Source organism: Rattus norvegicus, chromosome 1, assembly GCF_021556685.1.
Source record: "Rattus norvegicus strain SHRSP/BbbUtx chromosome 1, alternate assembly SHRSP_T2T, whole genome shotgun sequence".
Taxonomy (NCBI): domain Eukaryota; kingdom Metazoa; phylum Chordata; class Mammalia; order Rodentia; family Muridae; genus Rattus; species Rattus norvegicus.
In genome coordinates, this window is record NC_141534.1 from 84776904 (window position 1) to 84795354 (window position 18451).

Here is an 18451-nt window from a genome sequence, read left to right on the forward strand (position 1 = left end):
ATGTACCACCACCACCCAGCTAGCACCCATTTTCTTTTCTTGCCTTTTTTTTTTTTTTTCCTGTTTGCTTTTGTTTTGGTTGGTTGCTTGGGGGTTTTTTGTTTGATTGGTTTGGTTTGGTTTGGGTTTTTGTTTGTTTTGTTTTTGTTTTTGATAATGGTGGTTGTTGTTGTTGTTTGTTTGTTTGTTTGTTTGTTTGAGATAGGGTGTCTCTATGAAGCTCTAGTTGCCTGGAATTCACTGTGTAGACCAGGCTGGCCTGGAACTCAAAGATCTGCCTACCTCTTAAAGGCATGCACCACCATTTTTTTTTCTAGCTCTGCGTAGTTCTTAGTTTGTTTTAAAAACAAAAACAAAAATGTGTGAGGAGGGTTGTGTGGTGTGTGTGAGGGGGTGGTATGTTTTCTGTCCTTTCTCATCCATCTCCCAAACCCTTCCCCTCCACCCCACCCCCAATCCCTCAGAGTCCCTTGATCATGCTATATCGTGGAATATGACCCTGAACTCCTATTGCCTCCATCTTTTAAAAGCTAGGATTACAGGTGTACCTTTAAATGGTTGTGCTGGGATGCCTTCCAATCATTTAGTCCTTCAAAGTCTATCACATAAAGAAAGCTCTTAAATGTTCACATAATTTTGTCTCGGTTAACTTTCTATGTAACCAGAGTACACAGCACAAGAGGAAAGCCCTGGCTCTCTTGTGCGTTTAATTCCAGCAGTAAGTCAGATTGACCAACTCTAACACCAATATCTTACTGATGCGCGTTCCCCTCACAGTGCAGACGCATATATGTCCTAAATCAGTCGTCGGGGTGGGAGGATGATTTCCGGGGAACTCGGAGCCCAAGTGATGCCAACATCCGCAGGTAACGGAATGTAAGCCGGCCTCTACTGGTACCATGCCTGATCCTTAAACATGACCTGTAGGTGGTTTCCACCTCCTTAGACCAGACGCCAGTCCTTCCCCCATTGGTCAACGTTGGACTGGCAGTAGCTTCCATTGGTTCAGAGCTGAGTCTCGGCGCGTAGCCTTCTGGGAGTTGTAGTCTCGGCGTCCCTGGTGCTGCCGCCATTGTCCAGCGGGAGGCCGGTCGGGTGGTCCCCACTACGGGGCTGCGTTTTAGATTAGGGTCGCCTTGGACGTCTGTGTCTGACCTGTTGGCCTGGGATGGACCAGCAGGACAAAGCGGCCACAGTGGTGATTGCCTCGCGGCCTCAAGCAACACAACTTCAGGTAACAAAAAACGACTGAGTGGACTCCGGGCCCCGCTATCCCCCACAAACTGGCCTGTAACCCACGGCGCTTTTTCCACAGGGGAAACAAGCGCTATCGCTCATCCTCTGAGCCTGGGTCCGAATCTAGTTCCCCTCGTCTACAATGTGCTTGCTTCAGTCTCCTGTCTCCGTGCCATGGGGTCGAGGGGGAAGGAGGTGGTCATTTCCCAAAGAACAGAACAGGCCCCGCTCAGGGTTTCGACCCCGCTCCAGCCAACGCCCTCCCATTCATCCAGAGAGACGTTTCTTGGAAATGACAGGTGACTGGCTAGCGATACAGAGCAACCACATGCGGGTACGGTCCTCAGAACTGTCCTGAAGCTCGGAGTCAACAGACTTTTGGGGAAACCTACGCATCATGAACCCCTATTTTGCAAGTAAGGCATAACTTCGCAGGACAGAGGCACCAAGTTAGTAAAACTGGAGGGTCCCACTCTTCGGGGCCTTGGGGAAACTATGGTAGGTATGGCTATCAATATTTGTCAATCTCCTGGTTGTCAAAGTTCTGCACTTGTAGACAAATTGACTGCTCATACTGTTCACCGTAGTTTACCTAGCAGAAGCCAAGACCAATTCATACATAAGTTCTGCAACTTTGAAATTACGTTCTGGAGGTCGGGGGCAGGGTGGTATTTGGTTTGCTTGGGGGAGATTTGCATTATTTACATTTGGTGTGCAAAATGAGCTTATGATAGTCTTAGATTTCAAATAATCAGATTCATGTTATCTCAGTTTTTCATGAAATTTGACCAGAGTATAGAACTGAGAACTGAGGCCTAACAACAGCTGTGAGTCATAGTGAAGGTGGATTCTCCAACCCCAGTCAAGTCTCAGATAACAGTCATTAAGCTAATTGTTTGTCAAGGAATAAACAATAAGACAGACAGGAGAAGTGTATTTAAACTGTTGTCATGTAACAGGTAGCACACACAGAATGTAGTGACCTGAAATAAATACTACTTCATGGTTTCTGGCGGGTAAGAATCCAAGAGTGACAATTTATAGATCTGCTGTAGGCTCTTAAAGCTATTTTCAAAATGACAGTCCAACAGTTATTACTTGAGACTTGACAGAACGTAGAAGACCCACTGTCAAGATAATTCATTCACATGTTGTTAGCATGAAAATTCAATGTTTCTCCATGTAGGTCTTGCTATGGAAGCACGTAGGCCTCACCATGTAATGTGTAGTTTCCTGAAGAGTGATGTGATCCAGAAGATGGCAAGGTAGAAGCTGTGTTGTCACCTATGACCTCAGCTCAGACTATGCTGTCATTTTCACAGTGTCCTATCAGTTATAGAAGTCAGCATGGCTGCAAGCAGATTGGGGAATTACTGAGGGGCCATTTTGGAGACTAGCCTCCACAGGAGCAAGGACCAAAAGTGGAGACCTTAGAGTTCTAGTACATTAGTTTCTTGTGGTTGCTGTAGCAAGTCAAAGCCAGGCTGGACCCTGTCTCAGAAATAAAAAAATAAAAATAAAAAATTTTTTTAAAAAAAGGATACATTCTAGAGATGAGAAGTCAGAAATGAGCACCCTGAGCAGAGCCACACTTCTACCAAGTCCTAGGGGAGGTTGTCTGCTTTTCCAGCTATAAGAGCTATAAGCCCTGGCACCCCTTGCCTTGTGGCCTTTTGTCTAGCCTCAGAGCAGCAAGGTAGCAGTTTGCTTAGGTGATCACATTACTTTCCAATTTCTCAAGACTCACACCTATCTCAAACGTGTGATTGCATTTAGAGGCCACCTAGATAACCCAGGACACATGCCTGTTTGAGCATCTTTACCACACCCACCAAGTCTGTGTTACTACTGTAATATTCATAAGTTCCAGGAGCACGTATCTGGATATCTTTGGGGGTATGGTCATCCTTTATTGAAAAGTGACAAGGAGCCACTCAAATGTTCAGAGCAGTGGTTCTCAATGCTGTGACTCTTTAATACAGTTCCTCACATTGTGGTAACCCCCAGCCACAAAATCATTTTGTTGCTACTTCATAACTATAATTTTGCTACTGTTGTGAATTGTAATGTAAATATCTGATATGCAACCCCCATAGGAGTTGCAACCCACATCTTAAGAACCACTGTTTTGGGGTTGGGGATTTAGCTCAATGGGAAGAGTTTGCCTAGCATGTGTGAAGCCCTAGCACCACATTAAAAAACAAACAAGAAACTGGGTGTGGTGGGGCATACCTATAATCCCAGCGCTTGGGAGGTAAAAGCAGGAGAATCAGAAATTCAGCATCATCTTTGCCAGTATAGTTTGTCTGAGGCAAACCTGGGATACTGAAAATCCTGTCTCAGAAGCAAAAAAAAGGATGTTTTTAGTATTAGGCCTGGAGAGATGTATGCAGATATGAGGACTTCAGTTCAGATCCCCAGAACCCACATAAAGGCTAGTTGGGCATGGTGGTCCACCTATAATTCTAGTCTCAGAAGACAAACAGGGGAGCCTCAGAGCAAGTTGGCTGTAGAGACTAACCATATCTTTGAGCTCTGGGTTTGATTGAGAAACCCTGCTCAGTGGATAAGGTGGAAGAGCAACTGAAGATGATTCTCAAAGTCAACATTGGGCCTCCACACACACACACACATGCAGGCACATTCTCCCTCACATGAGCACACACATGTGCATCACACACAAAAATGGAAAAGGAAGGAAAGGTGTCAAGGACTGGTATAGGAAAGAACCTCTTGAACATTGGATAAGATACTGAAAGCTGAGCTAAGATAGTACGTTAAAGGGGGGGTGGAGGCGGGGGACTGGTGATCAGATAACAAATAATGCTGGTGTGGCCTAGTCATCAATAGAAGAATGTGTAGAAGACAAAGATCTGATCACCCAAAGTTGTCTTCTGGCCTCCATGTACACATGCATACACACAAACACTCAAAAACATACTTAGAAACAAATAAAACCCAGTAGCCAATTTTAGAGGTCATAAACCTGCATGTCAGTGGTCTAGTCTGTCTGATCAGTCATAGGTCAGCTGTGGCTGGCTTTGTTGATGCTGCCAAGTGCTCTCTATATTGTCATGGTAGCCTGTGCCTACCTCATAGTGCCCCAGTAGGCTCCCAATGGGGGCTGAGGCACATCAGTCAGAGTGTATAGTTTCTCAAGACCCCTGCCTGCCTGTTTTCTCTTATTCTTCCTCTACTACAGAGGTAGATGGTCCAACTAATCGAGGTTGCCTGGAAATGTTTCAGGAGCCAGTGACTTTCCGAGATGTGGCTGTGGACTTTACGCAAGAGGAGTGGGGACAGCTGGACCCTACCCAGAGGACTCTGTATCGTGATGTGATGCTGGAGACCTTTGGGCACCTTCTCTCTGTGGGTAAGCTCTGCTTCCCTCACTGTAGTGGTGGAATCTTCCTGAGTTATGATTGTGGGCCTCTTATATGGGGCTCTAACGTAACCCTGAGTCCTCATTCCCTGTAGGACACTCTTGTGTCCTTCTGCCACAGAGCAAAACCTTCACATGACTGTGAGATGCCCATATGTCCCTATGGTCAAGAGCCTGCAGCCAGGGCTTGTTTTTCCCAGAGCAGCTTCCGACTTCCTGTGCCTTTTCCTATTTCCAGGTCCTGATCTCCCCAAACCTGCAGTTATCTCCCAGCTGGAACAAGGTGCTGAGCTGTGGGTGGCAGACAGAGGAGGCTCCCAGGCCTGCCATCCAGGTAAAAAACCCCACCAAGTGGGTGCCCCAGTTGTGGGGGATTCTAGGAGACCACTGGAGATGCACTTAAGGGAAGAATATTGTTTCAGGGCCCTCAAAACCATTCCTCTCTTAGGAGGTTCACAGGGCGTAGCATCAGATTCAGAGCTATGACTGGTTATAGCCAAAGACGCAGAGAAAAATCTGTGAAAGGAAAGTTTAGAAGGGAAAGTTTAGAGGAGTGATTCTCAACCTTCCTAACACTGTGACCCTTTATACAGTTCCTCATGTTGTGGTGACCCCCAACCATAACATTATTTTCATTGTTGCTTCATAACTGATTTTGCTACTGGTATGATTTGTAATGTAAATATCTGATATACAGGCTATCTGATATGTGACCCTGGAGGGATCACGATCCACCAGTTGAGAACCACTGATCTAGAAGCAGCAGACATGAGTTTACAGATCTTCAGAATGTGCTCAGTTCCCCCAGCAGTGAGCTGTGATAGTACGTGATGACTGTGATCTCCAGGAAATATGGGATTCTGTCCTAGGGACACCTTTTGCCTAGTGCATTCCATGATTCTGGGGCTTGAAATAAAAACAGAGCAGTGAACTTTTAGGATTGTGGGAACCCACCCCAAGTCCAAGTTCCCTAACACTCCCAAAGGCCAGCCTGTGAGCAAACTTCCCCTAGCCTGTCAGCTTGGCCAGTTGTCTTATATTTCTGGAGGGTCCACTGGCCCATCCTCCTGTGCTCACAAGAGCCATTTCCTTCCTCTCCAGCAGTGATCGTGTTTCTGCTGCATCTTACTTTTCAGGCTATGCCCTTTCTCATTAGCCTTCCCAGCATCCTCTTCCTGACTTTCATCCTGGCCTTCCATTCAGTTCTTGCATGTTAGAGTCTGCAAACCTGTTCCCCAGACCCTTCTGTTAGTCTATTATCAGAACAAATTCTATTTAAGTATTAAAAACTTGTCCTAGGGCTGAAAAGTTGGCTCAGTGGTTAAGAACCCTTGTTGTTCTTGCCCAGGACCCAAGTTCAATTCCCAGCACCCACAAGAAGACTCATTCAGGTGGTACACAGACATATGTGCAGGCAAAGCACTCACATGAATAAAATAAATCTAAAAATTTAAAAATTTAAAAAAAAAAAAAAAACAACTTTGGCCTGATGTGGTGACGCATGTTCTTATCCCAGCACTCAGGAGGCAGATACAGGTAGATCTCTGTGAGTTCAAAGTCAGCCTAGTCTAAATATTGAGATCCAGGCAAGCTAGGGATATATATTGTAAGATCCTGTCTGAAAAACAAATCAAAAAGCCTTAAATCTACGTTAAGAGAAACTCAGAAGGAGAAGGAAATATTGCTTTTAAAAAGCAGGACCCCCGACTTAGCTGGCACTGGTGCTAGCTTGGCATTTTAGAGATGTGCCAGGGCTGTTGGTTCCGTGTTACTCAGGATTACTGTGTGACTACAGTAGCTCTGGCCATCATATCCATTGTTCCTGATGAGAAGGAAGGGAGGCAATGGGAACAGTGCCCGACATGTGTTCCCTTGTCCCAACACTCTGATCGGGACTGGATTACTTGCTCTTATCCAGACACTGTTTACTAGGGACGGTGGAAAGGAAAGGTCTAATAGATAATTAAATAGGACTGGTACCCTGGGACCCTTGACAGCTGGAGTGGATACAGTATGGCTTTGGTGACATATAACCAGCAGCCTGCAGTCAACCCACCCAAATGCTTCTAAGTGCTACCCAGGGCTGCAACGAGGCAAGCTGACTTCTATGAAGAGGTGTGACACTCTCTCTCAGGTTCATGAGTCTGCAGCAGATCCATTTCTTCCTTCTTTGTCGGTTGTTGCCAATGCTGCTTCCAACTTTGTTGTCAGGAGCAAATCCGACTCATCTAGACACATCCTTTCCACTGACAGCGTATGCCCTGATTGAATCTAGGTTCTAAAATAACTAAGCCTTGACTGGCTTGCACAGTAGGTGTGGCATCAGAATTGTTGCAGAAACTATTAAGTCATATGTGTTCTAGAAACAAAGGCCTCTGGAGAGCCCTGTTAAAATGGAAACATATTTTGCATTAATACTTGTGTAGATGCCCTACTGCTACTGAAGCAAAGTACTGTGGCAAAGTGGTTGGGAAAAATACAGATTTGGCTGATTATGATAGTGAACTCCTGTAATCCCAATCACCCTGCAGGAAAAGCCTCTGTAAAACCGTGTCCCAAAAAAAGGCCCACAGATTCAATTATGTATTTTCTCGAATGTGTGGAAGTTAGTTGGAGTAGAAAGTGGTTCATCAGGGCCAACTGCTCTGGCAGTACCGGGAGAGGTTCCATTGCCTTGTTCCTCCTAATGTGCAGAAGTTGCCCGTGTACCATGGCTCGTGGGGCCTTCTGCATAACATATCACTCAGCTATGTATCCACTGCCTCACTTTCCTCTCAGACTCTGGCTCATGGAGCCATAGAATCTCCAGAGAACTGCACACTTTCAGTAGTCTTAATTTGGACCCAGAGAGGTAGCTCATCAGTTAAGAGCACTTTCTCGGGCTGGAGAGATGGCTCAGCGGTTAAGAGCACCTGACTGCTCTTCCAGAGGTCATGAGTTCAATTCCCAGCAACCACATGGTGGCTCACAACCATCTGTAAAGAGATCTGGTGCCCTCTTCTGGTGTATCTGAAGACAGCTACAGTGTACTTATATATAATAAATGAATAAATCTTTAAAAGAAAAAAAAGAGCGCTTTCTCTTCTTGCAAAAAAAAAAAAACAAAAAACAAAAAAACCTGACTTTGGTTCCAGCACCCCTGTCAGGTGGCTCACAACTATCTCTAACTGTAGTTCTGGGAGATCTGATGCCCTCTTTTGACCTCAGGCCCCCTCACACATGTGCTGTGCTTCACATACATGCACATAAATAAAAAATTAAATTTCAATTAAAAATGTTTTAAATTTACAATATCCTCTTTGCCGTGTAACAGGGTCCAATGACTAGAATGTGGTTATCTTTGAGGGGCTATCTTTCAGTTTAGCACACTCTTTATCCAATGAGAGTAATTGTTTTGTTTTAAAGAGTGCTTATCTAGGTAGACCCCCTCCCAGTACAGCCATGTGATTTGGTGGGCCTGTTGCATCTTGCTTTGTTTCTTAGGTTCCCTCTTATAGTTTCCTGGTGTACTGTAGTCTCAACCCTACCCTTGATTCCTCTTACCACAGTCTCACTCTGGAGAACTATGACTTTCTAAACACTATGGCTCAAAAATCTGGTGCCAGGTCGACTGGAGCTGTGAAAGCCCCAGGTGAATTCAACAGCATTGATACCTTCAACTATTCCTGGCCTGACCTGGTTACACCAGCTCAACCCTCAGTAGTGGCTTGGAGAGCCCTGTTAAAATGGAAACATACTTTGCATTAATACTTGTGTAGATGCCCTACTGCTAGCAGTAGGCCACTACTCCCTACTCTGGGTCCTCTTCACCCCTCTTCCCTTTGGCAACATTGGTCTGGACCAGGGTTTGCCCTGAGGCTATATTTTAATAGCTCAGCTCAGAAGTTCATTCAGCAAGCATTCCTGAGGACTCACCTATATCATGCTTTTGATGCTAGGAGTGTAGCAGAAAATAAGACTTCCAGACTGAGATGAGCCTTCATTCAGCCAGGGTTTTGAAGTAAAAATATCAGGAGGTGATGGTTCAAACAAACAAACAAACAGAAAGCCTGCCTGAGAAACAGGGTAGAGGATACATACCTCCAGGACACACAGAATTGCCTCTTTTCAGAGATAACACTGAAGCAGGCAGGTGGCTGGAGATGCATGCTCCAGGCAGAGAAAGCAGCACGGGATGTGGTGGGAGGGACAGTAAGGAGGCCTGCAGGGAACCGTGTAAAAGAAGAAGTGAGGTCAGAGTGAATGGTGGACAAAAGGAGAGAGCACAGTCTATCATCAGAAGTGATCTGCATGGTGAGCAGAGGGGTAAGCAGGGTGGAAAGAAGAGAAGGTCTATTTGGGCTTTTGGCAACAACTGCATTAGGATTCATATACCATATGATATTCCCATTTAAAATTGGAGGTAAAGATTGAGTTGTGTGCATGAAGCCCTGGACCTGATACACAGTTCAGCAAAACAAAAACAAATCAAAAAAGACAAAAAAAGAAGAAAAAAACCCCACCTATTATATAATCCAGTGGTGATGGAGTGTATTCACAGATTGTCCATCACCAGTGTCTACTTCTGTGTCTCATCACTGTTTAGGTGATTGTAAAAAGCAGGTTCTTATTTCTTACAGTTCTAGAGGCTGAAAGTTGATTTGGTTCATGATAGAGGCCCCTTTCTCATCTATGGATGAATGGCTGCTCCTTCCTCAGAAGAAAAGGGGAGGTGGGTAAGGAGTAAGACTCCAATGTCCCCTTTTAGAAGGGCACTAGTCTATCACAAGGACTTCGTGACCTCATATTCTCCAAAGCCCCATTTGTAAATACTATCAAAACAGGGATTAGGATTTACATATACAAATTTTAAGAGAATACAAACATTTAGACCTTATCCACCACCAGAAAAGTTGCCTGTTAGCAGTCCCCATCTATCTTCCCTTCCTCTTGACAGTCACTCATTTGGACTGCCTATGGATTTGCCTGTTTGGGACCTTTCTCAATCAGTGGACCTTCAGTTTGCGACATTCGTGTCTGACTTCTTTTCCTCAAAGTCCCTCCATGTAACAGTGTCTATTCACATATCCGTCCTTTTTATGACTGAATATTTCATTGACTGGGTAGATCATCATTAGCTGGTTTGTTTGTTGTTATTCAGGGAATAGAACCTTAGGGCCTCATACATGCTGGGCAACTACTCCACCACTGAGCTGTGTTCCCTACACTCATGTTTTATTTTCCATTTACTAGTTGATGGGCATTTGGGTTCTTTGCACTCTGGGCTGTTAAGAGTAGTGCTACTGTGGACATACGGGTATAAATAAGTTGTTTTTTTTTTAAGATTTATTCATGTATCATATGTAAGTATACTGTCAATGTCTTCAGACACACCAGAAGAGGAGGGCATCAGATCTCATTACAGATGGTTATGAGCCACCATGTGGTTGTTGGGATTTGAACTCAGGACCTCTGGAAGAGCAGTCAGTGCTCTTAACCACTGAGCCATCTCTCCAGCCCAATAAGTTGTTTTATTTTAAGAACATTTTCACAAACTATATAACGTATTATCTTCAGGTATAAAATTTTGTATGGAATGACTCACATTTTTTTAAAGATTTATTTATTATAAGTACACTGTAGCTATCTTCAGACACACCAGAAGAGGGCATCAGATCCCATTACAGATGGTTGTGAGCTACCGTGTGGTTGCTGGGATTTGAACTCAGGACCTCTGGAAGAGCAGTCAGTGCTCTTAACCACTGAGCCATCTCCCCAGCCCAGAATGACTCACATTTTATTAAGTCCCTCTGTGTGCTGTGCAGAGGTGGCAAAGAGCATGTCCAGCCAGTCTCAGCTTCTCCAGCTTTTCTCCTGTGGCCGGGCTTTTGGTTTGCCCTTTAATCCCTCCAGCATTCACTGAGACAGATGTTTTTGAATCTTTAGCACCTGTCAGTTCCAGGCACAGATAACGAATGAACACATTCATGTGTGTCATGGGTGAGTCTTAAGCAGGTGAGAGGCCTCAAGAATCTAAGGGTGGGGCTGGAAAGATGAGTCAGCAGTTGAGAGCCCCTACTGCTCTTGTAAAGGATATGGGTTCTGTTCCCAAAACCCACAAGTTGGCTCACAAGTACCTATAACTCCAGTTCCAGGGATCCAGTGCCCTCTGACCTCGGTGGATGCCTGCGTGTATAAGAGTGGTCAATGAAGGGAAGCATGGTCCTCCATAAAGTGTAATTCCTGATCCCTAAAACCAGCTGTTTAGGGCTGGAGAGATGGCTCAGTGGTTAAGAGCACTGGCTCTTCCAGAGGTCCTGAGTTCAATTCCTAGCAACCACATGGTGGCTCACAACCATCTGTAATGAGATCTGAAGCCCTCTTCTGGTGTGTCTAAAACAGCTACAGTGTAGTTATAATAAATAAAAATAAATAAATCTTTAAAAAAAAAAAAACAGGGGTTGGGGATTTAGCTCAGTGGTAGAGCGCTTGCCTAAGAAGCGCAAGGCCCTGGGTTCGGTCCCCAGCTCCGAAAAAAAAGAACCAAAAAAAAAAAAAAAAAAAAAAAACCAGCTGTCTATAAGGTGAGGCCAATGGAAGCATAAGAGTAATTATAAGAAGCAAGAGGTTCACAGCAAGAAAAGGATATGTGACAACAGAAGTAGAGACTATTGAGAGAGATCTGAAGATGCTAACTACTGACTTCCATAGGTTCTTCTGTGGAGCTTCCAGGAAAAAACAGCCCAGCTGGCATCTGGACTTTAGGACTTCATATTATAAAATACAAAACACAGCTACTTTGGGGCACTAGGTTTATGGTAGGATGTCACAGTGTCCTTGCAAGAAAATAGTACGTTTTTATTTTGTTTCCAGTGCTTGGCCCAGGAGTGAAGCTATAGTTAAGGGTAGAGATAGTTGATGTCAAGAGGAGAATCAGGTCTTACCAAGGCAGGTCATTAAGGTCCAGGGTATTAGAACGTGGCTCTCTCCTCATTTTCCCGTAACTACTCAGAGCTCTTTGTTTTTCTTTCAGGTTGGATTCTTGAACCTGAAGACCACACACTGCTCAAGGACCAGGACCTCCCAAAAATGAAACCATCCCCCATTACAGAAAAGGATGGGTTTGCAAAGGCTGTTTCTTGTCATTCTATGACAGGGATATATCGGGAAAGTGATGGCCAGAGGCAGGCACTCAAGAAGGACCAGAGTAACTTAGGGCAGTTGAATGGCCCCAAAGAGATACCAGTTCAAAGTCAAAGCTATAAAAGCCTTGGACTTGTAGAAACCTGTGTTCTTGGCTTAAACACAGATCTATTACCAGATATTTCTAGAATAGAGTATGGCTATACTTATGGCTCACAAGTTAAAAATTCAGAACATAACCCAAGCTTAGTCAGTCAACAGACAGACTCCCCAGCATCACAGCCTTTTGATGACAATGGCAGTCAAAAAGCCTTTGATCAGATTATGCCCATTACAGAACTCACAAAAAGTCAAGTGCAAGATAAACCCTATAAGTGTACTGACTGTGGGAAGTCATTTAACCATAATGCACATCTTACAGTGCACAAGAGAATCCATACGGGAGAAAGACCTTACATGTGCAAAGAGTGTGGGAAAGCCTTCAGCCAAAACTCTTCCCTTGTTCAACATGAGCGAATCCACACCGGAGACAAACCTTATAAGTGTGATGAATGTGGAAAATCTTTTTGCCACAGTACACACCTTACAGTCCATAGGAGAATTCACACTGGAGAGAAACCCTATGAGTGTCAGGACTGTGGAAGGGCCTTCAATCAGAATTCATCCCTGGGTCGACACAAGAGGACACACACTGGGGAGAAGCCTTATACCTGCAGCGTTTGTGGGAAATCCTTCTCCCGGACCACTTGCCTCTTCCTGCACCTGAGGACTCACACTGAGGAAAGGCCATATGAGTGTAATCACTGTGGAAAGGGCTTCAGGCACAGTTCTTCCCTGGCCCAGCATCAGCGGAAGCATGCTGGTGAGAAACCCTATGAGTGCCGACAGAGGCTGATCTTTGAGCAGGCACCAGCTTTAACAAAGCTCGAGTGGACAGAACCCCTCAGCTGTGACCCACCATTAAGTCAAAGTGAAAGGACTCAACAGAGCGATAGGCCCTTTAAATGTAATCAGTGTGGAAAGTGTTTCATTCAGAGTTCTCACCTCATCCGACATCAGATAACCCACAACAGAGAGGAAGAACCAGTACGTGGACGTAGCCGAAGACGGGAACAACACTGTAGACCAGGCTCAAAACTCATCCGGAATCCACACTCAAATTCAAAAGAGGTTCCAATAGCCCAGGCAAAGGCAGGACAAGCAAGCAGAGCCCTGGCCTTGTTTGACCTTCATGAAATTATGCAGGAGAAAAACTCTGTGCATGTTATTGGGGTAGAAGAACCTTCAGTGGGCAATTCCATGCTGTTTGACATCAGAGAATCTAGATAGAGAGATGATTTTTTAGATAACTTTTGAGTTACCAGGCACAAACATTACATCCACAGTGTATGGGTGGCAAGAGAAGATGGCTTAATGTCAGTAGTGACCTCTGACTTTGTAAGGAAGTGGTGCCTCCCACACAGTTGAGGTTGGTGTTTCTCAAATGTATCAAACTCAGTTCCTGTTTAAGGACAGCCTCTTTGTTTTCTGAGACAAGGTCTCATGTGGCCCAAGCTGGCCTCAAACTCACTATATATCCAAGGATGACCCTGAATTTTCTGATCCTTCTGTCTTCATTCACCTCCCTAATTCTGGGATTGTGGCTAAATGCCACTAAACCCAGCAACAACAGACACCTTGAGATATCTTCTCCATTATCCCAAAATGAGTTTACCAGTAATAAAAACCTCTGCACAGGCATAGTTTGGAAATAACACATGACCCCTGTTGTGTGTTATTTTAAAAAGCAAGCTTCTGCCTTTGCCCGGGACTGTGGCCCTTGATCCTGGTTTAGCTCCAAGATCGGCTGCTCCCAGTCCCACTCCCCATTTGTCTGTTCCTCCCAGCTTAGCTTCACCAATGGCCAGCTACTGCCTTTCCTGGGAGCTGCAATCGTTCCCCCAAGTTCTTTGTAAAGGATAGTTAAAGTAATTTATGGTGTACTGTGTTAGTGTGGTATCTTACCATGTCCCGTGTGGGCCCATTTGACCAGGAGATCATGGTCTGAAACTTTCAGACTGGTTCAAGGTATACTGCTGTCTACAAATAATACCATAAAGGACTTTATCATGCCAAAGTGATATTGCAAAATAGTAATGAATTCTTATAAAAGTTTGAACAAATCAAAATACTATTGTATTTGTGGGAAACTCTGCCCAAATTCCAAATGTACACAAAGTAGTGTTTGTTTCTGTGTGGCTCAGTTCTGCACTTGACAGTCATTGCAGCATGCTTGACTCTTGTCCTGTTTCAGTACATCATCTGACAGAGAAGCACCCACATAATTCTACAGCATCCTCTAAAGGAGTCACAGCTCCTATGGAAACCACTATCTTGAAATATCTAGAGTTGTTGTTAATCAGAGGTATCCACTTGCAATAATTTGTCCTCAGAGGACATTTGGTAATGTATGGAGTCATTTTTGTCCCTGCAAGTTGAAAGATGCTACTGGTATCTGGGTAGAGGCCAAGGATACTACTCAACATACTTAAGTGTCCAGGGTAGCTCTTCAAAGAATTTTCTAGTCCAAATATATCAATAATATCAACATGGAAAAGCCCTGATATAAACTCAACCCAGGGGATTGGGGTGTGGCTCAGTAATAGAACATTAGCCTGGCATGTAAAAGGCCCTAAGTTCAGTCCCCAAATAACTCACCTTTTCTAAACTAAATTGATTGAACAATGCTTTATTAACAGTCATTTGAGTTCTCTCTTTTTTTTTTTTTTGAGTTCTCGCTTTTTTTAAGATTTATTTATTTTATATATAAGTACACTGTAGCTGTCTTCCAGACACACCAGAAGAGGGCATCAGATCTCATTACAGATGATTATGAGCCACCATGTGGTTGCTGGGATTTGAACTCGGGACTTCTAAAAGAGCAGTCAGTGCTCTTAACCACTGAGCCTTATCTCCAGCCCCATGTGAGTTATTCTTAACAAATACAGTGTACACACACACACACACACACACACACACACACACACACACACACGTATTTGTTTATATTAGTGTTAAGTAAATCACCGATTTGCAGTATCTATATTCAAGGTGAAGAATTCCTTTATCTTTCTGGATAATCTTTTAGCACTTAACAATAGATCTTCTAGAATGATATATTTTCACTGGGTCTCCCACCCACCTCCTCATCCCTGTTCCTCCCTGTATTGTTTCACATCCACCCCAGAAAACAATACATCTCTCTGAATATATTTGTAAAAGGCTAAGACTTTAAGTGTATATAACCATAACCACATTGATCCATGGACAGAACCTTTTGCATAATCACACAAGGCCCATCATTTTGGGGTTTTGCCATGTTGGTATTTGAGCAGTGCTTCTGGGTCAGAATTTGAATGAAAACAGTGTCCTGGGGTTATTGATTATATACTCTTCTAAACAGGAGCAAAAAATATTTAGGGAGAAGTTATTCTTTTACATCTCAAGGGAAGATATTACGTATATGTAACAAATACCATCAAATATCCAGCATCCAGGGGTTGGGGATTTAGCTCAGTGGTAGAGCGCTTGCCTAGCAACCGCAAGGCCCTGGGTTCGGTCCCCAGCTCCAAAAAATAGAAAAATAGAAAAAAAATATCCAGCATCCAGACGTTCCTGGTTGCTTCATAATCTACACAAGATCTATACGGTGTGTTTGGTTTCTTTCTTAAATCTTTTAGTTGAGCTGTTTCTTAGTCTTTTGTTTGTTACTTGAATAACTTTGATATAGTAAACTGATTTCCCATTTGGTATCAAGACACTGAGCTGTGCTAAGGGGGTACCCTTTAAGATCACATGACTCCCATTGTTCTCAAAGCTCCTCCCCCCTATGTTTCACGTTGTATGGGGTTGTTACAGGAGAAAGCCTTCCTGTCAGCTCTTAATGACAAAAAAAGCTTTATTCAAAGCAAGATACTTTTTTAAAAAATTCATTTCTTTATTATATGAGTGGTATTTCTGCATATAGAGCTGACATGCCAGAAGAGGGCATTGGATCCCATTTTAGATGGCTGTGAGCCACCATGTGGTTGCTGGGATTTGAACTCAGGACCTCTGGAAGAACAGTCGGTGCTCTTACCCTCTGAGCCATCTCTCCAGCCCCAGACAGTACTCTTTTTTTTTTTTTTTTTTGGTTCTTTTTTTCGGAGCTGGGGACCGAACCCAGGGCCTTGCGCTTCCTAGGTAAGCGCTCTACCACTGAGCTAAATCCCCAGCCCCCAGACAGTACTCTTAACCATCAAGTCATCTCTCCGGGCCCCCAAAGCAAGATAGTAATGACCACTTTAATATTTACAGGGAACTTCACCCTTATCTAATTGCTTTCCTCCACATGTTCTGTTAAGACAAAAGGGGATGGAGGTGAGGTTCTCAATCTGTGTCCATGAAGTTCCTGACAAAAGCACATTTATTATTATCTCTGGTTTGTCACAGATCCAGGAAACCTACTTAATCTAAAAGGTAATAAACTATGAAATATGCACAACTCAGCTATAGTCAAATGCTTGTGCCCCAGGGACACTGAATGAAATCTTTTAGTTGTACAGAACAGTTGCCTGTCGCGTCGGTACACTGCCTTGAACAGTGATCCTAACAACACAGCAGCAGTTCTTGCCACTATGTGGACCAGCATCAGAACCCCCGACCATCACAGCTTCTTACCTTTGTTCTTATCCTAGAACCCCAAAACTGATGGGGTCTCCTTTGGAGTATACCTGGCTCCCAGGATATTTTGGATTAGCATTTTGTTAACCATAAGACCCTGTTGATATCCTGTATTTGCTTCTCTGCACTCGCATTTCCCTCTGAAGTTGGCCTCTCATTTCCTTCGCCAAGTCTGACTTTTCATAACAACTCAGCTGTTATACGTTGGCTGGTAGCTTTTCACTCACAAAGAAAAGGAGTATCAGCTGGCTGACCTTATGAAATAGCGTGTTCTAGATGAGCTAGGAAGTGTGACACAGACCTTTAATCCCAGCACTCAGGAGGCAGGGGCAGAAGCAGGCAAATCTCTTAAGTATGAAGCTAGCCTGGTCCAAGATATCCAGGATTACACAGAAAAACCCTGTGTCAAAATCACATAGATAGGTAGACAGACACAGATAGTGCAACCATATTCTAAATGAAGAAAATTAGGCCCAGAGCAAATATTACTAATTACCAGAACAAAGGTAACTAGGTATGTTACATTAGAAAACAATGAAGTCAGACACTCATATGAGCACCCAAGTTTACAGTAGTTAAGATTTCAGTGGCTCGCTTTATGTTGGAAGTGATGCTGTGGGTTTTTTTGGTCGGTTGGGTGGGTGGGTAGTTTGTTTATTTTTGGGGGTTTTGTTTGTTTTTGTCTTTTTGCCTTTTTCTCATGGTCCTGAGCAAACTGCTAAAGCCTCAGTCATTGCATCTGTAATCGACACTGGGAGAAATAGAAAACTAAGGCAGGCCAATACTCACCTTTCCCATGATATTTCAAAGAAGGGCCTTCCCAGAAGCCTTTGTCATATACCCACTTATAATTTGTTGGCCAAAAATGACTCACAGGACTATCTGTCATAAGAGGTTTGGAATGGTAGTGTTTAGCATTCCTAACCTCTAGTGACTGCAGGTAAGAGACAATTGAGAAGGGCTCTGTCTTTTTCTCTTCCAATCCCTGGAAAGAGTCACCCATTTCCCTAGTGCCAACCTTCACCTCTCCCTCGCTGCTTCACAGAATCAGTTGTGTCCACAACTGAGTGCTGCCATCCCTCAATGACCCCTCTGCTGTCCCCAGCTTGCAAACAAGGTGGGTACAGAGCAAATCCATCTGCTAGGAGCCTGCTCAATACCCTTGTCTCTGTTGGAAGTAGCAAAAATGTTGCTTTCTCACCTGAACTGGATTTGATTAAGATTGCTGTACTACCTACCAATTTTCTCCTCACAGCACTGACCACTCTACATCTTTCTGAGGCACAGTCCCTCAATACATGCATCCTGTGGCTGCTCTCCATGAAGTTTGATAGCATGGATCTGGGGCTGTTAAACAGACTCAGCGCACCGTTCACTTTGTATGGAGCTCAAAGACAGGCAAACTTGTAGACAATTTAAATCCTAACAGTAAAGGCCTCCAAGTCAGGCACCTTGCCCAGAAGTCTGGGAGCTGTTCCTAATGTTGAAATGCCCTCTCACCCCTATCCCACCCCTAGCTGTCTCACGTGGTTAGTGTTAGTTAGCCAAGACTGGTTACGTTCAAATAAAATGACAAAGGCTGAGGAAGGATTATAGTTTAGGGCTTGAGGTTATGCTTAATGTGAGTGAAGTTCCAGGTTCCCATGCTGGAGAGATGGCTGAGTGGTTTAAGAGCACTGACTGTTCTTCTAGAGGTCCTAAATTCAAATCCCAGCAACCACATGGTGGACAACCATCTATAATGAGAGCTGATGCCTTCTTTTGGTGTGTCTGAAGATAGTTACAGTGTACTTGCATATAATAAATAAATCTTTAAAATTTTTGGTGCTGGGGAACCAAAAATAAGCAAAATATGGCTGGCAAGATGGGAAAGTGGGAAAAAGTACTTGCTGCCAAGACTGAGTTTGACCTCCAGAACCCACTTTGTAAAAGGAAAAAACTTCCACATGCTGTCTTCTAACATCTTCACGTGCATTGTGGGACATACCACACAGAGCACACACACACACA

The 18451-nt window shown here is 44.0% G+C and overlaps 1 protein-coding gene across 4 annotated transcripts; it reads left to right on the top strand.

Moving 5' to 3' along the window:
- Window positions 1-1053: 1053 nt before the first annotated feature.
- Window positions 1054-13908, top strand: Znf8 (zinc finger protein 8). 4 transcript variants are annotated; one of them, XM_087591863.1, is made up of 5 exons: window positions 1054-1234; window positions 1316-1734; window positions 4483-4609; window positions 4857-4952; window positions 11631-13908. In XM_087591863.1, the coding sequence occupies exons 2-5, from the start codon at window positions 1732-1734 to the stop codon at window positions 13067-13069; spliced, it is 1665 nt and encodes a 554-aa protein (XP_087447989.1). In that variant the 5' UTR covers window positions 1054-1234; window positions 1316-1731; the 3' UTR covers window positions 13070-13908.
- The last annotated feature ends 4543 nt before the right edge of the window (window positions 13909-18451 follow it).